The sequence below is a fragment of the Ursus americanus genome, chromosome 13, assembly GCF_024610735.1.
Source record: "Ursus americanus isolate L20-20 chromosome 13, mUrsAme1.1.p, whole genome shotgun sequence".
Classification (NCBI taxonomy): domain Eukaryota; kingdom Metazoa; phylum Chordata; class Mammalia; order Carnivora; family Ursidae; genus Ursus; species Ursus americanus.
The window spans coordinates 7,614,691-7,632,808 of NC_142139.1; the positions used below are offsets into that span (position 1 = coordinate 7,614,691).

The 18,118-nt window shown below is 40.9% G+C and overlaps 1 protein-coding gene across 6 annotated transcripts in view; it reads left to right on the forward strand.

Annotated features, from left to right (window-relative positions):
* ALPK1 (alpha kinase 1) overlaps window positions 1-17,888 on the forward strand; it is a 121,538-nt gene extending 103,650 nt beyond the window's left edge. For 5 of the 6 annotated variants that reach the window (XM_045799139.2, XM_045799137.2, XM_045799142.2 and 2 more), the window contains 9 exons: window positions 58-144; window positions 1,348-1,424; window positions 2,291-2,386; window positions 4,152-4,256; window positions 5,190-7,305; window positions 9,782-9,935; window positions 14,070-14,232; window positions 15,889-16,075; window positions 17,251-17,888. In XM_045799139.2, the coding sequence (XP_045655095.2) occupies window positions 58-144; window positions 1,348-1,424; window positions 2,291-2,386; window positions 4,152-4,256; window positions 5,190-7,305; window positions 9,782-9,935; window positions 14,070-14,232; window positions 15,889-16,075; window positions 17,251-17,450 (3,185 nt within the window). In that variant the 3' untranslated portion in view covers window positions 17,451-17,888. The remainder of the gene's footprint in view (window positions 1-57; window positions 145-1,347; window positions 1,425-2,290; window positions 2,387-4,151; window positions 4,257-5,189; window positions 7,306-9,781; window positions 9,936-14,069; window positions 14,233-15,888; window positions 16,076-17,250) is intronic. The other variant, XM_045799140.2, reaches the window with a different exon arrangement.
* The last annotated feature ends 230 nt before the right edge of the window (window positions 17,889-18,118 follow it).

Below are 18,118 nucleotides of genomic sequence, written 5' to 3' on the forward strand. Positions count from 1 at the left end.
ATTTCCTTGACAATTCAAAGCTAAAGCCACTTTGCTTTTTTCCCTCTTTTTTTGTAGGTACCTGGCTATACAGAAATGAAAGCGACAAGGTCCTGGTGCAGTCAGTCTGCATACAGATCAGAGGGCAAATTCTGCAAAAGCTGGGTACGGTCATCAAACATTCGTGCCTCTCAGGGCTCATTTACAAAGTCTGGCTGCGAGATTTTACCGTGGGATTTTCTTATTATATCTGGTTACAATTACTAATCCCCACTTCACTGAGTTTCCTCATCAAAAAGAAAATGGCGTTTAAGATCCCAGGAGTGTTATGAACATGAATAGAACAAAATATTTTCTGTCGAGTTTTGTTAAAGAAATATACAGTTGTACAGTGTGATGTTAACCCTAGGGTCCTCGGTATTATTTCTGGCTTCTAACTTTCAGTTCTACAGGACTCCATGTGCTAGAGTGACACCTTATTCTACCCCACCCCAACACCTTACCCATTCATTCCTCAGAGGGCATTCCTGAGTTTGTCAAACAAAATTTATAGAATGCTAACTGTGCTTTAAACTGCATGGCCCCGCCCCTGCTGTTTCCATCCCAGCAAGCCTGAGTGCTCTGCCAGCAGTCCAGGAGAGGGCTCCTAGCACTGTCCCCAGATCAGGGCAACCTGAACACTGGGGGTGGGGGTGGGGTTCCCAAGGAGGCATCCTGAGGAGGGAGGGACACAGGGCAGAGGCTCTGCTGTAGGTTGGAGGGAGGAGTGGGGAGATACGCTGAGAGGGAGGAAGGAGCCCCTGGGACTCCTGGGGCCCCTGAGGCCCTTCCCTCACCTGAACACTGAAGACTTTAAAAAACAACGAAAAAGCACTGGGTATTATATAAGACTGATGAATCACAGGCCTGTACCTCTGAAACCAATAATGTATTATATGTTAATTAATTGAATTTAAATTAATTTTTTTTAAAAAAAGGAAGAATAAAAAGGAGCTGTAGGTGCTCAAATAAATAAATAAATAAATATGCAAACTAAAGTGTTTGAAAAATTTTAACATAGAATGGTAATTAGTATTCTTGTAAATAATGGAGTTAATGATTTTTATATTCATATATATTACATATGATGTACAATAATTCTTACTGTTTCTCTGTGAAAGGGAGGAATTATCTCTCTTAAACCAACTGGAAAAATAAGCTGCTGTTTTTCCAGCAGATTTCTATCTGCTGATTGCTGTCAATATAATTCAACCCTAAAATTTCCTACAAGGAGCCAGTGAATCTTCTTTCTGTATTAGTTTGCAAAGGTATTTTCTAACACAATACACAGACACTAGCGGTGTGTCCTGTCTCCCCCTCTTTTTCCAGGGATGTGGTACGAAGCAGCAGAGCTAATCTGGACCTCCATCATAGGGTATCTGACACTTCCTCAGCCAGATAGAAAGGTGGTGTATCTAGCGCTTTTTTTTTTTTTCCTTTCCTACATTTGTCTTTGGATGATTATCTCCTTATGGCACAATTCAGTGTATCATTTGTCAAGTTTATTGGTTCTATTTTTATCGATTCTGCCTGGGCATAGGACCAGGAACATTTGGTAACTTCCTCTTGTATCTTGCCCTGTCCCCACTCACAGCTAGATTCCTGGCATGTAGTTAGTGTTTTGGCATTCATTTCTAACTATTTATGAATTTATTTTTTTGATCCATTCATCTATTTATTTGATTACTGATTTAGCCTTTACATGATTCCACAGGTTGAGATGGCCAAGTTGCTTATATGTAAAGTCGTTTTCCTTGAGTCAAGTGGGCAGGCTTCAATTAATTGTTTCTGGGGCGTCTTTATCCAAGAAACTGAGAGGCAACGTTCGCTTTCCTACTTGATGTTTTCATTCTCTGTACCTCTGCGGGAATATTCTCCTTGTTAACTGGAACACTGGGTTATCTCATCTCCCTGAGCTGTGTCAGCCTGCAATCCATTTACAACACAGAATGGGACACAAGGACTCTTGCTTGAGCCAATTCTTCAGGCCTAGCAGTACGGGGAAATTAGTGTTGACAGTCCAGTAAAGCCCAACTAAGAAATAGTTGTGTTTACATTAGGTCTGTGTCCTCAGGATGTGATGATCTTTCAAGCCCTGTGGCATCTGGTTTAGAAGTATTTCCACTGTCAGAATAACAATCACAATTAGAATAAGAAGCAACAGGAGCAATAGTTCATATGGAGGACTGATCGTTGCCTTTAAGCCTTGAGACAAGAGCGGTAATTGACCATAAATTCCTAATCTGTGTTTTTTGTTTGTTGTTTCTTACAGGGTATTTCCACATCACTAGGTATACTGGCAGATATCTTTGTTTCCATGAGCAAAAAAGATTATGAAAAGTTTAAAAACAATCCACAGATTAACTTGGTAATTATCACATGTCAAAACCACAGTGCAGAGTGGCATCACCTTACAAAACTGCCAACGTTTTTGGTGATTGTTACATCAATCTCGTTCTCTCTCCAGGAGTCAGGGAGCACAAGTGCCTCCCCTTTTCGGGTCACATGAACAATCTTGGGCACAATTCCTGTGGTGTCCTATTTGGCTTTATTATCTTAGCACCTAGCACAGTACCAGACATACAAGGGTACTAACAACAACAAAAAAGACAAGTGAATGAATGAATGAATACCATCGAGGTGATAAATGCTTTGAATCCCACTCATTTCCTTTCAAATCATCACAAAAATCCATTTCCACACTTGGGCTACCTCAGTGATAAGGCAAAGGGGTAACAATTTTTAAGATTTTATTTTTTTAAGTAAGCTCTACACCCAACATGGGGCTCGAAATGACAACCCTGAGATCAAGAGTTGCATGCTGTACTGACTGAGCCAGCCAGGTGCCCCAAAGGGGTAACAATTTTAAAACTTTAATTACCTTCTGTTCAACTCAGAGCATCAGTCACTTGTCTGGGTTCTTATTACTAATACTTATGTATTCCTTTACAACTCAATATATAGGGGTCATGTAAAACCCTATGAGGTAGGTAGAGCAAAATGTATTGTTCCCATTTTAGAGAAAAATAAACTGAGGTCCAGAGAAACTGAGTGAGCTCTATAGTTTGCAGACCCAGTAAGAAAGAATACTCGGAGCAGAAGCCAGGTCGCTGACCGTCAAGAGCATTAGCATAGACATCGAACTGCTCGCCTGCACTGCACTGGTCCTGAGAGGTTTAATATGATCATGAAGATTGCCATTTTCATTAAATACTAAAGTGACAAGAGTACCCGTATTTAGTAGTGATCAGTGTGGCATAAGAACGCATGCAGCTTGCTGCTGGCAGTCTGAGTCTTAGCAGAATGTTGCTTTTGCTGTCAAACCAACATACAAGAAAAGGGTTGTTAAATCCCTTGTTCGGTGAAGTTGTCTTTGAGGATTGTTTAAAATTATAAACTGCCAACGTGTGTGGCTGAGCATGTGACTCTTGATCTCAGGGTCTGAGTTCAAACCCCATACTGGGTACAGAGCTTACTTCACACACACAAAAAAAGGTTAAATTAAATCTTTAAAAAATTGGAAACTGCCTCCCCATCCTGAACCTCCTTCCCGCTTTATTTTTCTCTGGAACACTTATCGCCATGTCAGATACTCTGCATTGTACTCATTTCGTGTATTGACTGACCCCCTCCCCTCAGTAGGAAGTAAGCTTATTGCAGGCTCACTGTCTGCTATCTCCTTCATGTCTAGAACTGTATTTCTAGGACGAGTGAATGAGTCTTAATTGCTGTGAAATCATACATTAAACGGCTCTTTGCCAAGAACAGTGCAGAAATCATCAGCTAATCTGGCTGCAAAATATGCAGTTTCTGTGAACAAAGAGTTGCACGATCCTCCAGAGAAACTTGTGTCAGTTATTCTGTACCAGTAGGCGTTGTGAATTTTTGCACACATTAGGCCCTCTCTGGGGAGGGAGAGGGGATGGTTGTGTGTGGGTGCTGGGGGAAAGGCCACTCAGCTCCCTAGGGCCTTTTGAGCCACTTAATTCCTTGGCACTGTTCTGAAATAGTTATGACGAGGGGCAGAGTGTCCCTCAGAATCCTGAAAGAAAAGCAAAGGCAGTTCATAGCCTGACTTTTGCTAGTGGATAAATAATTGTCAGTACACCACTTGGCCTCCTGTTTTTTCACAGGGTTTGCTGAAGGAGTTTGACCACCATTTGCTGTCAGCTGCAGAAGCTTGCAAACTGGCAACAGCCTTCAGTCCCTACACGCCCCTCTTCGTGCTCTCGGCTGTGGTAAGCCAAGGGCAGCCTCTCCCTGAGCCTCTTCCCAGTGAGGAAAGTAACCAGTAACAGGGAAGGGACCAACCCAAAGTGGGCTTTGTGCACATCACTAGATAATTGTGATCAGGCCTTATGTATGGAAAGGTTCTATCAGTCAGAGTAGTGACATCCTGGTGGAAGCTAAATTAATTTGGCCTGAGGGTATGATGCGGTCTGCCTTAGACCAATGGTTCCCCAAGCACATCAGAATTGCCCAAGGAGTCTTTTCAAAATGCACATTCCTGGTCCACCCTAGATCCACTAAATGCAAATCTCTGGGATAGGTACCCAGAAATCTTTCATTTTGAAATAGTGCCCAGGTACACAGAGGGATTTGGAAGCCATTACTCTATTGTTTTGACTACTATTAAATAAATTATATTTTCATATACAGCAGCCTTATTTGCACAGAGAAGATTACTCTGTCTGCATCCCATGTATAAAGACTCTGTTTGTTAAAACTAACAACAGCAGTAACAGCAACAACAAATTTATCATCTTTGATCAAAAAGCATCAGTCCTGGGGCCCCTGGCTGGTTCAGTCAGAGGAACATGCAACTCTTGATCTCAGGGCCATGAGTTCGAACCCCACATTGGGTGTAGAGGGTACTAAAAAAAATAAACTTTAAAAAAAAAGATCAGGCCTACAGCAAGATAGTAGTTAGAGCTCATTTCTTACCCCCTCATGCCACCCAATCACATACATCCCAGTCCCTTCTCCTGATTCACCAAAAAGACTTTAGGTCCGTGACTCAACACTTGATTGTATATTTTTCTTAGAATATCTGTGACACGTGTTTATTTTCCTATAATACTTCTAACAACTGTCCTCTAGGAATGAAGATTTCCTGATTCACTTCCAGCTTCTAATTCAGTGTCTGATTTTGTATTTGGTATTTTCCTCAGAATATCCGTGGCACATGCTTGTTGTCATATAGTAGTTCTAAGGACTGTCCTCGAGAAATGAAAAATTCATATCTGTGTGAAGCCAAAGAGGCCTTCGAAATTGGCCTCCTCACCAAGAGATATGATGAACCGGTTACTGGAAAACAAGAGCTTCATAGTCTCCTCAAAGCTGCTTTTGGCCTTACCACAGTGCACCAAAGACTTTATGGGGAGACGGAGATAGTCCGTGCAGCAGGTCAGCTCTGTAATGAAGCTATGGGAAAGCTGTACAGTTTCAGTACTTCCTCTGGAAGTCAGGAGAGAGAAGCTCTCTCCCGGCAGGTCTTGTCTATTATCGCCCAGGTAAAGGATCATTTACAAATTCAAGGCTTCTCAAATTTATATGGCAAGTCTTATGTTCCAGAGAGTTTCAAGCATGGGTTGGATAAACCCATCTTGTATGGGCAAGTGGATTTCCAAAACATCCTTGAAGCCTATTCACAGCACCATACTTCAGTGTGTGAAGTATTTGAAAGCTCTTGTGGAAACAACAAAAATAAACAGAAAGATACAGAAACAGGAGTCTGTATCACTACTCTAAAAACAGAGACAAAAAACATAGACACTGTGTGTACTACTGAAGACCAATCACATTTTCAAAAAGGCATGGTAATATCTTCCTCCCAAATGGCCAAGAATAATCAGGAGAAACTCAGGAGGATAGGAAGGAAAAACTGGCCCCATTCTGATGCTTTTCGAGTCTCCTTGGATCAAGATGTAGAGACTGAGGTTGAGTCACCAGACCACAACCAGGGTAAAGGAGCTGTTTTGAACAAGTCTCTGAGTGACAGCCATTGTTCTAGTTCTTGGAGCAAGTTATCAGGGGTCAGTTCTTCTACAAGCTGGGAAGAAGTGAATTGTATCGATGATAGGTCAACCAGAAAAGAGCCTTGCAAAGAAGAACATCTTGTGGATACTCAGTGTTCCACTGCCCTGTCTGAAGAACTAGAGATTATTGAGGACGGCAGAGCTGTACATCCACTGTCTTCAGAGCTTCATGGTCTCTCTCTCCAAGGGTCCAAGGATGACAATTTAGAGTCTTCTCAAAGTCAGCTACACGAACACATGCCCTTGACAAACTTCTGTCCTCCTAACACAACAGGCATGTTCTTGGCCTCTGGTGCAGGGCTGTTAGAAGGAGCTCCAGAAGGTTTACAGAAAGTCAGAACCATGGGATCCAGAAACACTTCTGCTCATTCCAGACCCTTGTTTGGTTCTGCTTTGTCCTCTTCTGATTCTGTTTGGCCCAAGAACATAGCCACATATCCTTCGGTCCGAGAAGAAGAAACCTTTGAACTAACTGAATTTCCAGAAATCAACTGTGATGCCAAAGACAGGCATGGGGAAGAAATCAAAAGAGGCACAGGCCTTACATTTAAAGATAGCCCCTCCGGGGTTGACCCAGAAGGAGAAACAGAGGAAAAAGAAGGGGATATGCCCTTAGACTCTCATGTAGTCATGGAGGATTCTCTGGGCAAAAGTTCTATGATGGCATGTAGCTCTCTCACTCTTCATTGGCCTGTTCAAAATCCTGACTCAGGAAAGAGCAGAGGCTCAGTCAAAGAGCAAGACATTGACCCTGAGGCGTCCACAGTGGATGAGGAGGGCCAACTGCTCGACAGCACAGATGTTCACCCCGCAAGTGGGCGTGGCTCTTCTAGCTTGTGTGCTCTGAGGCAGCCGCATAGTCAGGGGGCTGAGACCCTCGACCCATCTGTAAGCAATAACATTGCCTTCCCTGATCTTAGCAAGGACTGCACTACCACAGAGGAAGGAAACAAACCAGGAAACATACTAAACTGCAGCCAGAACTCCAGCTCATCCTCGGCGTGGTGGTTGAAATCATCCTCATTTTCCGGCGGTTCTTCTGAGGGGGACAACCCCTGGTCCTTTCTGAATTCCAGTGGCAGTTCTTTTGTTTTGTTGCCAGGAATGATAAGGCAAGAGATCCTAGAGGCTCGAACCCTGCACCCTGATGACTTTGAAAAACTCTTGGCAGGTGTGACGCATGATTGGCTGTTACAGAGACTGGAGAATACAGGAGTTTTTAAGCCAAATCAACTCCACCGAGCACACAGTGAGTACAACCTTTCAGTAGATACAGCCTCAGGAAGCCTCTGTGTACCTTTGGGGTCCTCTGAAGAGCTTGATATGTAGGTCACTTAAAACTCAAGACACAGACCCCTGTTATGCTTTGTGAATATACAGAGAAATATGTACTTTGGGGGTTTCCCTCACTCTTGGTGTGGTGGACTCTAATGGTTGCAAAGACTAGAGGCGTACTCAGGCCACCTCATATATTGGGGGCTTGTTATGAAGATACACAAGGCAGTAAGGCAGACAGGAATCTTACAGGACCAAGGAACAGTTATCAGTCAGGGTTTAAAACAGCTTTGCATGTCATAGCCACTCAGCATCTGTCTTTTCCATGGATTCTCATTATCAGCCAGCTGATTTCTGTTTTTTCCCCATTCAGATTCTAGGTGGCAGAGTTTGACCTAGTTCGACATCACTCTTCTGGTGGGCAGAGATTTTTACACCTGTCCACAAGATTTCTTTCCAGCCATTGGATTGAGCAGGTGCCCCCTACTATTGCAATCAGCAACTATTTCTTGCTTATGGAACAGCCCAAGGTCATTTATCATAACAGGGAGCCTGAGTTGGGGCCACGCGGTAGTCGATGTGTCTATTACAGCTTAAAAGTGGTGGAGAGACTGGGAAGAAGACAAAAGAAGGCTCTTCTCTTAGCCCAGAGGATCACATGGTAGCACCCTCCAAGTTACCGAAGAATTATTTGAATGAGACAAAAGAAACAAACTTTGTGGATTGCTAAGCACTGGATACTAAAGTAGTAGTTCTCTGGGAGCCTGGGTGGCTCAGTTGGTTAAGTGTCCAACTCTTGATTTCAGCTCAGGTCATGATCTCAGGGTCCTAAGATCCAGCACCCTGAGGAGCACAGCATCAGGCGCCGTGCTCAGTGGGAAGTCTGCTGGAGGATTCTCTCTCTCCTTCTCCCTCTGCCCCTTCCTCCACTCTTGCACACACACTCTCTCTCTCAAGGAAATAAGTAAATCTATAAATAAATTAATTAGCTAATTAATTAAGTAGTAGTTCTTAATCTTAGCACCATATATAAGAATCCCCTGGGGGGGTGCTTTTTAAAATTTCCAGTGCCCCACCCCTGAGATTCCAATCTAATGGGCCTGGGGTTTGGATCCAGACATCAGTATTTTTTAAGAGCTCTTCAATGAGTTTTTATAAAGACAATGTCAGTAACTTCTGCTTCAGAGTATTCCGGTGCTTTGCCTGCTGCCTTGAAGTCAGACTGAAATACAGATCATGTTGTCATAAAAAGAAGCAGAATGTTCCACGATGACAGGGTTTCCCTATGCACTATTTCCTTTTTAGGGATCGTGTAGGTTCCGAATCACATATCTTAGAGTTAGGTAACTGCTTTATTGTTATGCCTATGTGCCAATTTGTGGGTGAAAAGCCACATGCACATGATCTCAGACCCATTAGGGGACATTATTATCCCCAGTATACAGATGAGGAAAACAGAGAAAGGCCAAAGTTGAGGAAACAAAGAAAGTTATACATTTCCTCCATCTTCCTTCCCTCAGTTCCCTGCCCTTCCTATGAATGTGTGCGAGCAGCTCACCTTCTGTTTCCATGCCCAGCTTCTCTGACTGAGGGGCTCAACGCTGGCCACTGTCTTCCCAGCCTCCAGTCATCTCCCACCCCAGACCCAGACCCTTGAGTTTATCTTACTTAAGGTATTTTCTCTCCTGAGTCTTCTGTTCCTTCACCCATTATCACGACCTAGATGCAGGAGGTCCTTGTTCACTTCCTTTTAACTTGGATCCCAAAATGTTGCATTTCTTCCTCAGAGTTCATGTCTTTCCCCTCAAAGAAATGCTTTCTTGCTAGCAGTGTTCTGCCTTTCCTTAAGGTGGAGACAGTTTTTGCTTTTCCTTCTTATCTTTTCCTTTTTCGATTGAATAGCGTCTTTGTATGGTGGCTGTATTTTGTCAAGTGATTCCTGGACTTTCCCAACTTAAACAAAACAAGAGAAAATTCAGGTGCACTTTAATAGGTAACTATGATTTCTGGAGTTGCCAGGAGTCTTTGAGGTAAAGTTATTTCATTTATTTCTGTCTGTGTGGTCTGGCACCAGTAGCAGGCTCATTGTCCGGGTCCCCCAGATAATTAGAAGAAGATGCGAACATATATCACTCTTCCAAGATGGTCTCTGGGGTTTTGCTGTTTAAAGAGCCTTTATTTTCCACCATTTTCTTGCGGAAACTCTGGCCTTATCTTCATCTTCATCAAGCAAAAGAGTTTGTGAATCTTCGTTACATTTGCAAAGCTTTACTTTATTGTACTTCACTAACTTTGTAGTAGTCGTCATAGAAGGAGCTGAAATTTGAGAAAATGTCTAAAGCTGACGATTTCAGACAAGCTGGACTAGGATCTGTGCACTTCATCTTTATTCATAAATTGTAACATCCCTTTGAAAATAACATCCATTTTTATCTTATCTTTTTTTCCAGATGCTCTTTTATTAAAATACTCTAAAAAATCAGAATTATGGACAGCCCAAGAAACTGTTGTATATTTGGGGGACTACCTGAATGTGAAGAAGAAAGGCAGACAAAGGAATGCGTTTTGGGTTCATCATCTTCATCAAGAAGAGACCCTGGGGAGGTATTTCTTTAAACATCTATATCACTAATGCAAAATGGGCTAATTATGCCCTTTGGTTAATTCATCATATATAAGATTTTGGAAGAGCTGGAAAACTTAGCCACAATGTATATTTTCAGATTCCTACACCTTCCTCCTCCTCATTAATTAACTAACAGTAGTTACCACACACTGACTAACATTGTGTCAGCCATTTTACATAGATGTACATAATGTCCAACCTCTCAGGGAGACATTGTTATCCCCATTGTAAAGATAAGAAACATGGAGTTTCTGACTGTATGGCAGGACAGAGAGCCTCAAACACTCCCACTAAAAATGCTGGCAAGAAGTCTAGTTCAACTATGAAAAACACACTTATATGTAAATAAATGGGTCTGCAAAAAAGGTAGGGAAATCCTTTGAGGCTAGGGATGAAGCATATCCAGGATATAAGCGCATACTGAGCCTTTAAGACGCCCCCTGTAGAAGTTTTGAGTGGGGTGGGATGAGGTGGCAGCTAGTGACCAAAGTTACACATGTAAGGGCATGTTTAGAGACCAACCATATAAAGCAGGGATGCAGGAACAGCTACATCCTCAAGGAAAAAGTTATCTTAAAAAAAAAAAAACAAAAAAACCATGCCCAGGCACATGGCTGGCTCAGTTTTTTAAGCATCCAACTCTTGACTTTGGCTCAGGTCATGATCTCAGGGTCATGAGATCGAGCCCCGTGTCAGTCTCCCTGTTCATCAGAAAGTCTGCTTGAGATTCTGCCCCTCCCCCTGCTCTCTCTCTCTCTCTCAAATAAATAAATAAATCTTTAAAAACAAAACCATCCCACTGAGGTAAATACCTGGAAAGTTTTTTGTTTGGCCTTAGTTCTGGATGACAACTTCAAGCAAAAACACACCTGAAAAAATTAGTCACCACAGGTGGTCCCCATTGGGTTTGAGGCCAAATTCTACATCATCTGTGTATTTAAAAAAACGCTATAAGCCAAGAATTTTAAGATGGACCTGTTTTTTATCCAAATCCAAATAACATAGAAATAAATAGGAAGAGAGGAAATGAGAAAGAGTGAGAAATTGGGTGATTCTTAAACAGTGGAAGTACATTTCTTGAAAAGGTTGTTGATGATCATAATAATAATAGAAACATGTAAATATACTTACCAAGTATATATGTGCTAAGTCTTACTTTAAGTGATTTATATACTAATTTAATTAATCATCACAAAACACTATGAGAAAAATGCTATTATCCGATTTTACAGATGAGGGAACTGAGGCATAGAGATGTTAAGAAACTTGCCCCCATCACACATCCAAGTGATGAAGCCATGTGTAATGGGTTGAATGAGTTTTTTAACAGCTCTGTACCTCCAGCCTCAAATTCATATGGTGAAGTCCTAACCCACAGTACTCAGACTGTGATCTTATTGAAATAGAGTCATTGCAGATAAAATTAGTTAAGACGAGGTCATACTGGAATAAGGTGGGCCCCTCATCCACTGTGACTGATATTCTTATAAAAAGGAAATTTGGAGATAGACATGCACAAGGAGAATACATGTAAAATTGTAGTTATGTTGCCACAAAGCAGGAACCACCAGAAGCCAGGAGAGAGGACTGGAAAACATCCTTCCCTAGTGGCTTCAGATGGAACACGGCCCTACTGACATCTTGATCTTGGACTTCCAGGCTCCAGAACTGTGAGAGAATCCATTTCTGTTGTCACTCAATTTATGGCACTTGGTTATAATAGCCCTAAGAAATTAATACAGCAAGAAGCATCATAGGAGGATCTGAGATGGGAAATAAAAGAGAGAATAAGAAATATGGAACATGGAGTGAGAGGATCCAACACATGTCTGATCAGAAAAAGATAAGAGAGCAAATAGAAAAGAATTACTATTTGAATAGATAATATCTGATAATTCCCAGAATTGCCAGAACACATTAATCTTCAGATACAGGAATCATAGTGAATCCTAAGTAGGATAGAAATGGAAGGAGAGAAATGGAAGGAGGGAAGAAACAAGAAAGGAAAGAAGAAGGAAGGAAGGAAGGAAGGAAGGAAGGAAGGAAGGAAGGAAGGAAGGAAAGCAGACGATCATAAATCCACTTCTAGCTATATAGTAGTAAAACTTTCGAACACCAAGAATAAAGAAATAACCTTAAAAGCTGTCAAAGAAAAAAGAGTTTACTGTTAACAAATCCTTACTGAAGAAAAATGGTCCCAACGAAATGGCATAAGATGCCAGAAAGAATGGGCCTCTGTTCCCAGATAGATGATCCTGTAACTAGCGCTGGAGGGCCTCTGACAGAATGTTTGGGAAACGCGGTGGTACCAGGGTTTGCTCAAAGTTCTGAACTGACTCAGAGCTCCCACGGCCCAGCGGTCCGCCCAGAGCAGAAGGGCCTGAAGCACTGGCAGGACACGCCTGTTATGACAACTGCTCCTCTGCTGGCTGCTTTCTGATGCCGTGGAGGTTCCTCTTCTGAGTCTCCACTGTCGGATTGCTTTTTTTTTTTTTAAGATTTTATTTATTTATTTCGAGGGAGAGAGAGCGAGCGAGCAGGGGGAGGGGCAGAGGAAGAGGGAGAGAGAGAATCTCAAGCAGACTCTGCATTGAGTGCAGAGCCCAGCACCAGGCTTGATCTCACAACCTGACTAAGGTTATGAGTTAAGATCATGACTTAAGCCGAAACCAAGAGCTGGATGCCTAACTGAGCCATCCAGGCGCCCCTCAGATTTCCTTTCTGCTCCCCAGGAGTCTGAATGGCCAAAACTGCAGCCAACTTAGATTTCATTATCCTACTGGACTCAGTAATTTCTGGAGTGTTTTCTGTAGTTGAGGTCTGTAACTGACAATTCCCTTAGATTTTTGGAGGTCACTCTGGACACATGCAAATTACTCATAAATTCACACCAGCTTACAGCAAATACAAACTACAGTAAAGTGTGTTAGTTACTATTTTGCTCTTTTCAACACTTAATCATTTACTGCCTCATATCTTCTGTCTCCAACTATGCATTAGTCCTTGAAATATACAAATCATATTTCACACTTTCTTCAAAACACTCAGGACTAGCACAGGGCTACGACCATAATAGATGATGATGGAAACAAGTATTTGTACAGATGAAGGAATCATATAAGGAAGGGGTAGAGGAAGGCATCAGATTGGTTAATTGACCTGTTTAAGGCCACATTGCAGGTAGTAAAAGATCTGGTTGCAGAGCCTGCACTTTCCAGTGTCCATCCTGGCGCCCTTGGCTCACCAAGGAAGTCTGGCAAACTGTGACATTAACTGGACACTTTCTCTATAATCAGCATCATCCTGGGTCAGTGTATCAGACAGTGTTCTTCAGAAAAACAGAACCAAGAAGAGACAGATAGATGATAGATAGATAGATAGATAGATAGATAGATAGATAGATGATAGATAGATAGATAGATAGATAGATAGATAGATAGATAGATAGACAGACAAAGAGTTATTGTCAGGAATTGGCTTTCATGATGATAGAGGCCAGAAAATCTCAAGATCTGCAATTGGCCAGCTGGAGACCCAGGAGAGCTAATGGTGTGGTTCCAGGCCAAAGGCCAGCAGGCTCAAGACCCAGGAAGAGCTGATGTTTCAGTTCAAGTCCAAAGGCAGGACAAGACCAGTGTCCCAGCTCAAAGGCAATTTGGCAAGAGGAATTCTCTCTAACTAGGGAGAAGGTTAGTCTTTTTCTTCTATTTTTTGTCCTTCAACTGATTGGATTAGGCTCATCCACATAATGGAGAGCAATCTGCTTTTCTCAGACTATTGATTTAAGTGTGAAATTCATCCAAAAACAACCTCACAAAAACACCCAGAATTATGGTTGATCAAATGTTGGGGCATCCTATGGCCAAGTCAAGATGGCATATAACATTAGCCATCACAGTCAGCCAACATGAATTCTGTTCTCTTGTTCAGGAGGCTCTTACAAAATTATTTGAGTCATGAGGTAAGTCAAGATAATTAATATTGGCTGTCCAAGGTAGAGAAAGAGTAACGTCTTTCAAGCATTTTTGCATATCTCCTTTGGTCTCCGCTCTCTTACTCTGTGATAAGATCACTTTCACATTTCTTTTGTGTGTTTTTTCCTCTGGTCATAGATACGTTGGGAAAGAATATAAGGAGCAGAAGGGGCTCTGGTACCACTTCACTGATGTGGAACGACAAATGACTGCACAATACTATGTGACAGAATTTAACAAGAGACTTTATGAACTAAAGATTCCAACACAGATATTCTATATCCCATCCACAATATTACTGGTAAGATTAAAGAGAGCAAAGGTTTGGTTAAACAAGCCTTAAGTATATATTAGGTTACATTTTTGGTAAAATCCAGTAAACTCAGTCACCAGACTCTTTCAACTACTTCATCTACTTAGATATATAAGAACTGCAACCTTCTAGACCCTGCATACATAATTTGGATCTTCCAAGTCACCCTGTTAATTTAGTATCTGGTCCCACATGGTCAAGTTAGCGTTCTTAGTATCCTTTCCTTGTGTACTGTCTATACTTTCAAAGAGAGAAGAAGGACCCTAAAGGTTATATGTAGTACAAATTATACCCTCAACATGATGCATGAATTCCCTGTTTTACATCTGTACGTACGTCTTCGCCCCTGGCAACCAAGTAATTACTAAATCATAGCTTAAACACCTTTAATAAGGAAAAAGAATTATTCCCTTTTCACTTTCAAATAATTCTAGTTGTTAGGAAGTTCTTAGATTGAGCCCAAATCTGTCTTCCTCTGATTTCTATCTAGGAATTGCAGCTCCACGTTCTGGGGCCATTGAGACCAATCTGTTTTCACTAAGATATCTCTTTAAATACATAAAGGCGGGGTGCCTGGGTGGCACAGCGGTTAAGCATCTGCCTTCGGCTCAGGGCGTGATCCCCGCTCTATGGGATCGAGCCCCACATCAGGCTCCTCTGCTATGAGCCTGCTTCTTCCTCTCCCACTCCCCCTGCTTGTGTTCCCTCTCTCGCTGGCTGTCTCTATCTCTGTCAAATAAATAAATAAAATTTTTTAAAAAAAAAAAATAAATAAATACATAAAGGCAACCATCCATCTCCACTGACTTTTCTCTTATTTGGATTAAGAATACCCTTGGGGCACCTGGGTGGCACAGCGGTTGGGCGTCTGCCTTTGGCTCGGGGCGTGATCCCGGTGTTGCGGGATCGAGTCCCACGTTGGGCTCTTCTGCTGTGGGCCTGCTTCTTCCTCTCCCACTCCCCCTGCTTGTGTTCCCTCTCTCTCTGGCTGTCTCTGTCTCTGTCTAATAAATAAATGAAATCTTTAAAAAAAAAAAAAATAAGAATACCCTGCCTTCCCAAACATGTTGGATCCTTAGCTCATTCATACCTAAAGGATTTTTTGTTTTACTTTGGCCAAAAACATTTTTTGACCCATATTTTATTACTACCAATAATAGCTGTCATCCGTTTTTCACTTTCTTTATGTCAAGCACTATGCCAGGCATTTAACACATTAACTCCAACCTTTGAAACAACTCGGCAAAATGGATCATACACACAAATACTTGAATTGATAATGCAGCCCAGCATTCCAGGGCATGATCTATCTACATGTCCTGACGAGCTAGCTCCCTAGGGTAGGTCACTTCATGGCCTCATTTTTGTGAGTATTTTAATAAAAGAATAATAATTATAGGTTCTGTTATATGCCACATTAAATGTTAAGCACTTTACATGCATTTTTCTCATTTAATTTTTTTAACAATGCTCTAAGGTAGCTATTATGATAATATCTGCTTTACAAATGAGCAGACAGTAATCTCCAGAAGTAACAGAGCTCCTAATTGGCAAAGCCCTGGTTCAAAGTGAGGCCAACCCGACCCCAGAGCCTGAGGCCTTCCCAGCCATTATGGTATATTGTCTCCCGTTTCTATTTTTCAGATTTTGGAAGGCAAGACGATAAAGGGATGTATCAGTGTGGAACCTTACATACTGGGAGAATTTGTAAAGCTATCAAATAACACGAAAGTGGTTAAAACAGAATACAAAGCCACAGAATATGGTTTGGCTTATGGCCATTTTTCCTATGAGTTTTCTAATCATAGAGATGTTGTAGTCGATTTACAAGGTATGTGAAATTAGGATTTATTTTTTTTTTAGTGTTACTCATATGTATATGTGAGGTCTTGTAACTAGCTCTTCTGGTCATCATTTAATAGATTGTTCAGTGCCTAGACTACAATTTGTAATTAAATTAATTGATTTTACTGTATGTAGCAAATAATGTCTGAAAAAAAATGTCTAAAGCTTCTCCAAGGGTCTACAGTGTCACATAATCAGTGAGAAGATCTGGCTCACATTCTGTTGGGCTTAATTCTAGAGCAAATCTACAATGGCTTTTTTTAATTTCACTTAAGTATATTTGAGTGATGTAGGTTTTTTAATATTGTGTGCTTTAATATATGAAAGTCTTTCTACTCTTTTCTTCAGCCCTTTACCTTTATCACAAGTGTGATATTAGGTTTCATAATGGGGCCATTATGAAATGGAAAGTTGTGTGTACTCGAATCTGACTTTTTTAAAATTTTCTGCATTAATACTTTAATTTTATTTCAGTTCATCTAATATTTTATTTACTGAATTATTAGCCAATACTCTTCACTTCATTTAAATGATAAATGAGGTTTATTATAACTATTCTTAGTAATGATTCTATGACCATCCCCCAAGATTTTCTCTATCCCCCTTCCATAGCATTTATCATCATTCTCTGTCATATTATATATTTGTACTTACTTATATTGCTTATTAATCTGTCCCACTTCACCAGAATGTTACCTTAATGAGTATAGTGATTTTTTTACTCACTTATTCATTGCTAAATCCTCAGCACTCAAAACAGTGTCTTGTATAGTGTATATGCTCAATAAATATTTGTTAAATGAACAGATGAATTAATGGGTTAGGCACTAAAGTGACTTATGAATCATGAAAGAAATATTCAATATATTGTGATCTTCGTAATTAAACTGAGTACATTTTATTGCTCTCTAATTCCTTGAAAATTGGTGGTCTAGGTATGTCATATTTGACAAATTTAATTACCCAATGTTCGGTTTCCCTTCATAAACCAATAATTGGAATATGCAATACCAAATCCCTTACAAGAACTTATTAAACATAAGCCTCAGTATAACTGAGTTTTTAAAGTATCTCTTTAAGTATATACATTTTATTTTTCTGAAATACTTTACTGACATTTATAGAGGCTTTAATTCTGAGACATACTTATTTCTCTTGTAGGTTGGGTAACTGGTAATGGAAAAGGACTCATCTATCTGACAGATCCCCAGATTCACTCTGTTGATCAGAATGATGTCACTACCAATTTTGGAAAGAAAGGAATTTTTTACTTTTTTAATCACCAGCATGTGGAATGTAATGAAATATGCCATCGTCTTTCTCTGACAAGACCTTCAGTTGAGAAACCAAAAAATTCATAGACTATCTGGCGTAGTAATGGGGTAGGTTTAGTGCTGCTTACCTGTGTGGGGTCCTCCTCTCCTTCCAGGCACACACAGTATGGCATAACCTGGTCCCCTTGGGCTTAGGCAGGGCCACTGGAACTAGGTCTAGCCAATAATTTGTGAGACGCATTGTCAAGTATTAATTTCAGGCCCGTATCTCATTGCCAGTGCAAGATGCTGTGGAATTACTTTCCCTCTGCCACAATTAGCAAGAATATTAGCACAAGTCCTGTAGTGAGGGCAACCTGGAAAAGGCCCCATCGTGGACACAAAACAGATGAGAAATAAACTTTAGGCTTAAGCCATCGAGATGTTGGAGGTTTATGTCACTGTCTATCAACGCTGATACTATGGGTGTTTTTCTTATTGATTTAGGAGTTCTCTGTATGTATTAAAGAATTCAGGACATTGTGATATGAGTTCCGGTTTTTTTCTGTTTGTCTTCTGCCATTTGACTTTGTATGAAACTTTTTTTCCACACAGAATTTACTTTAGACAGTTGAATTCATTAATCTTTTATTTTATGGCTTCTAGGTTATACGTCATATGTAGATCCTCCCTACCATGGGTTTCTTTATTTTTAAAGTATGTTTCTAGTACATTTACATTTGCAAAAGGTATGAGGGAAGAATGGTGCGTTTTAA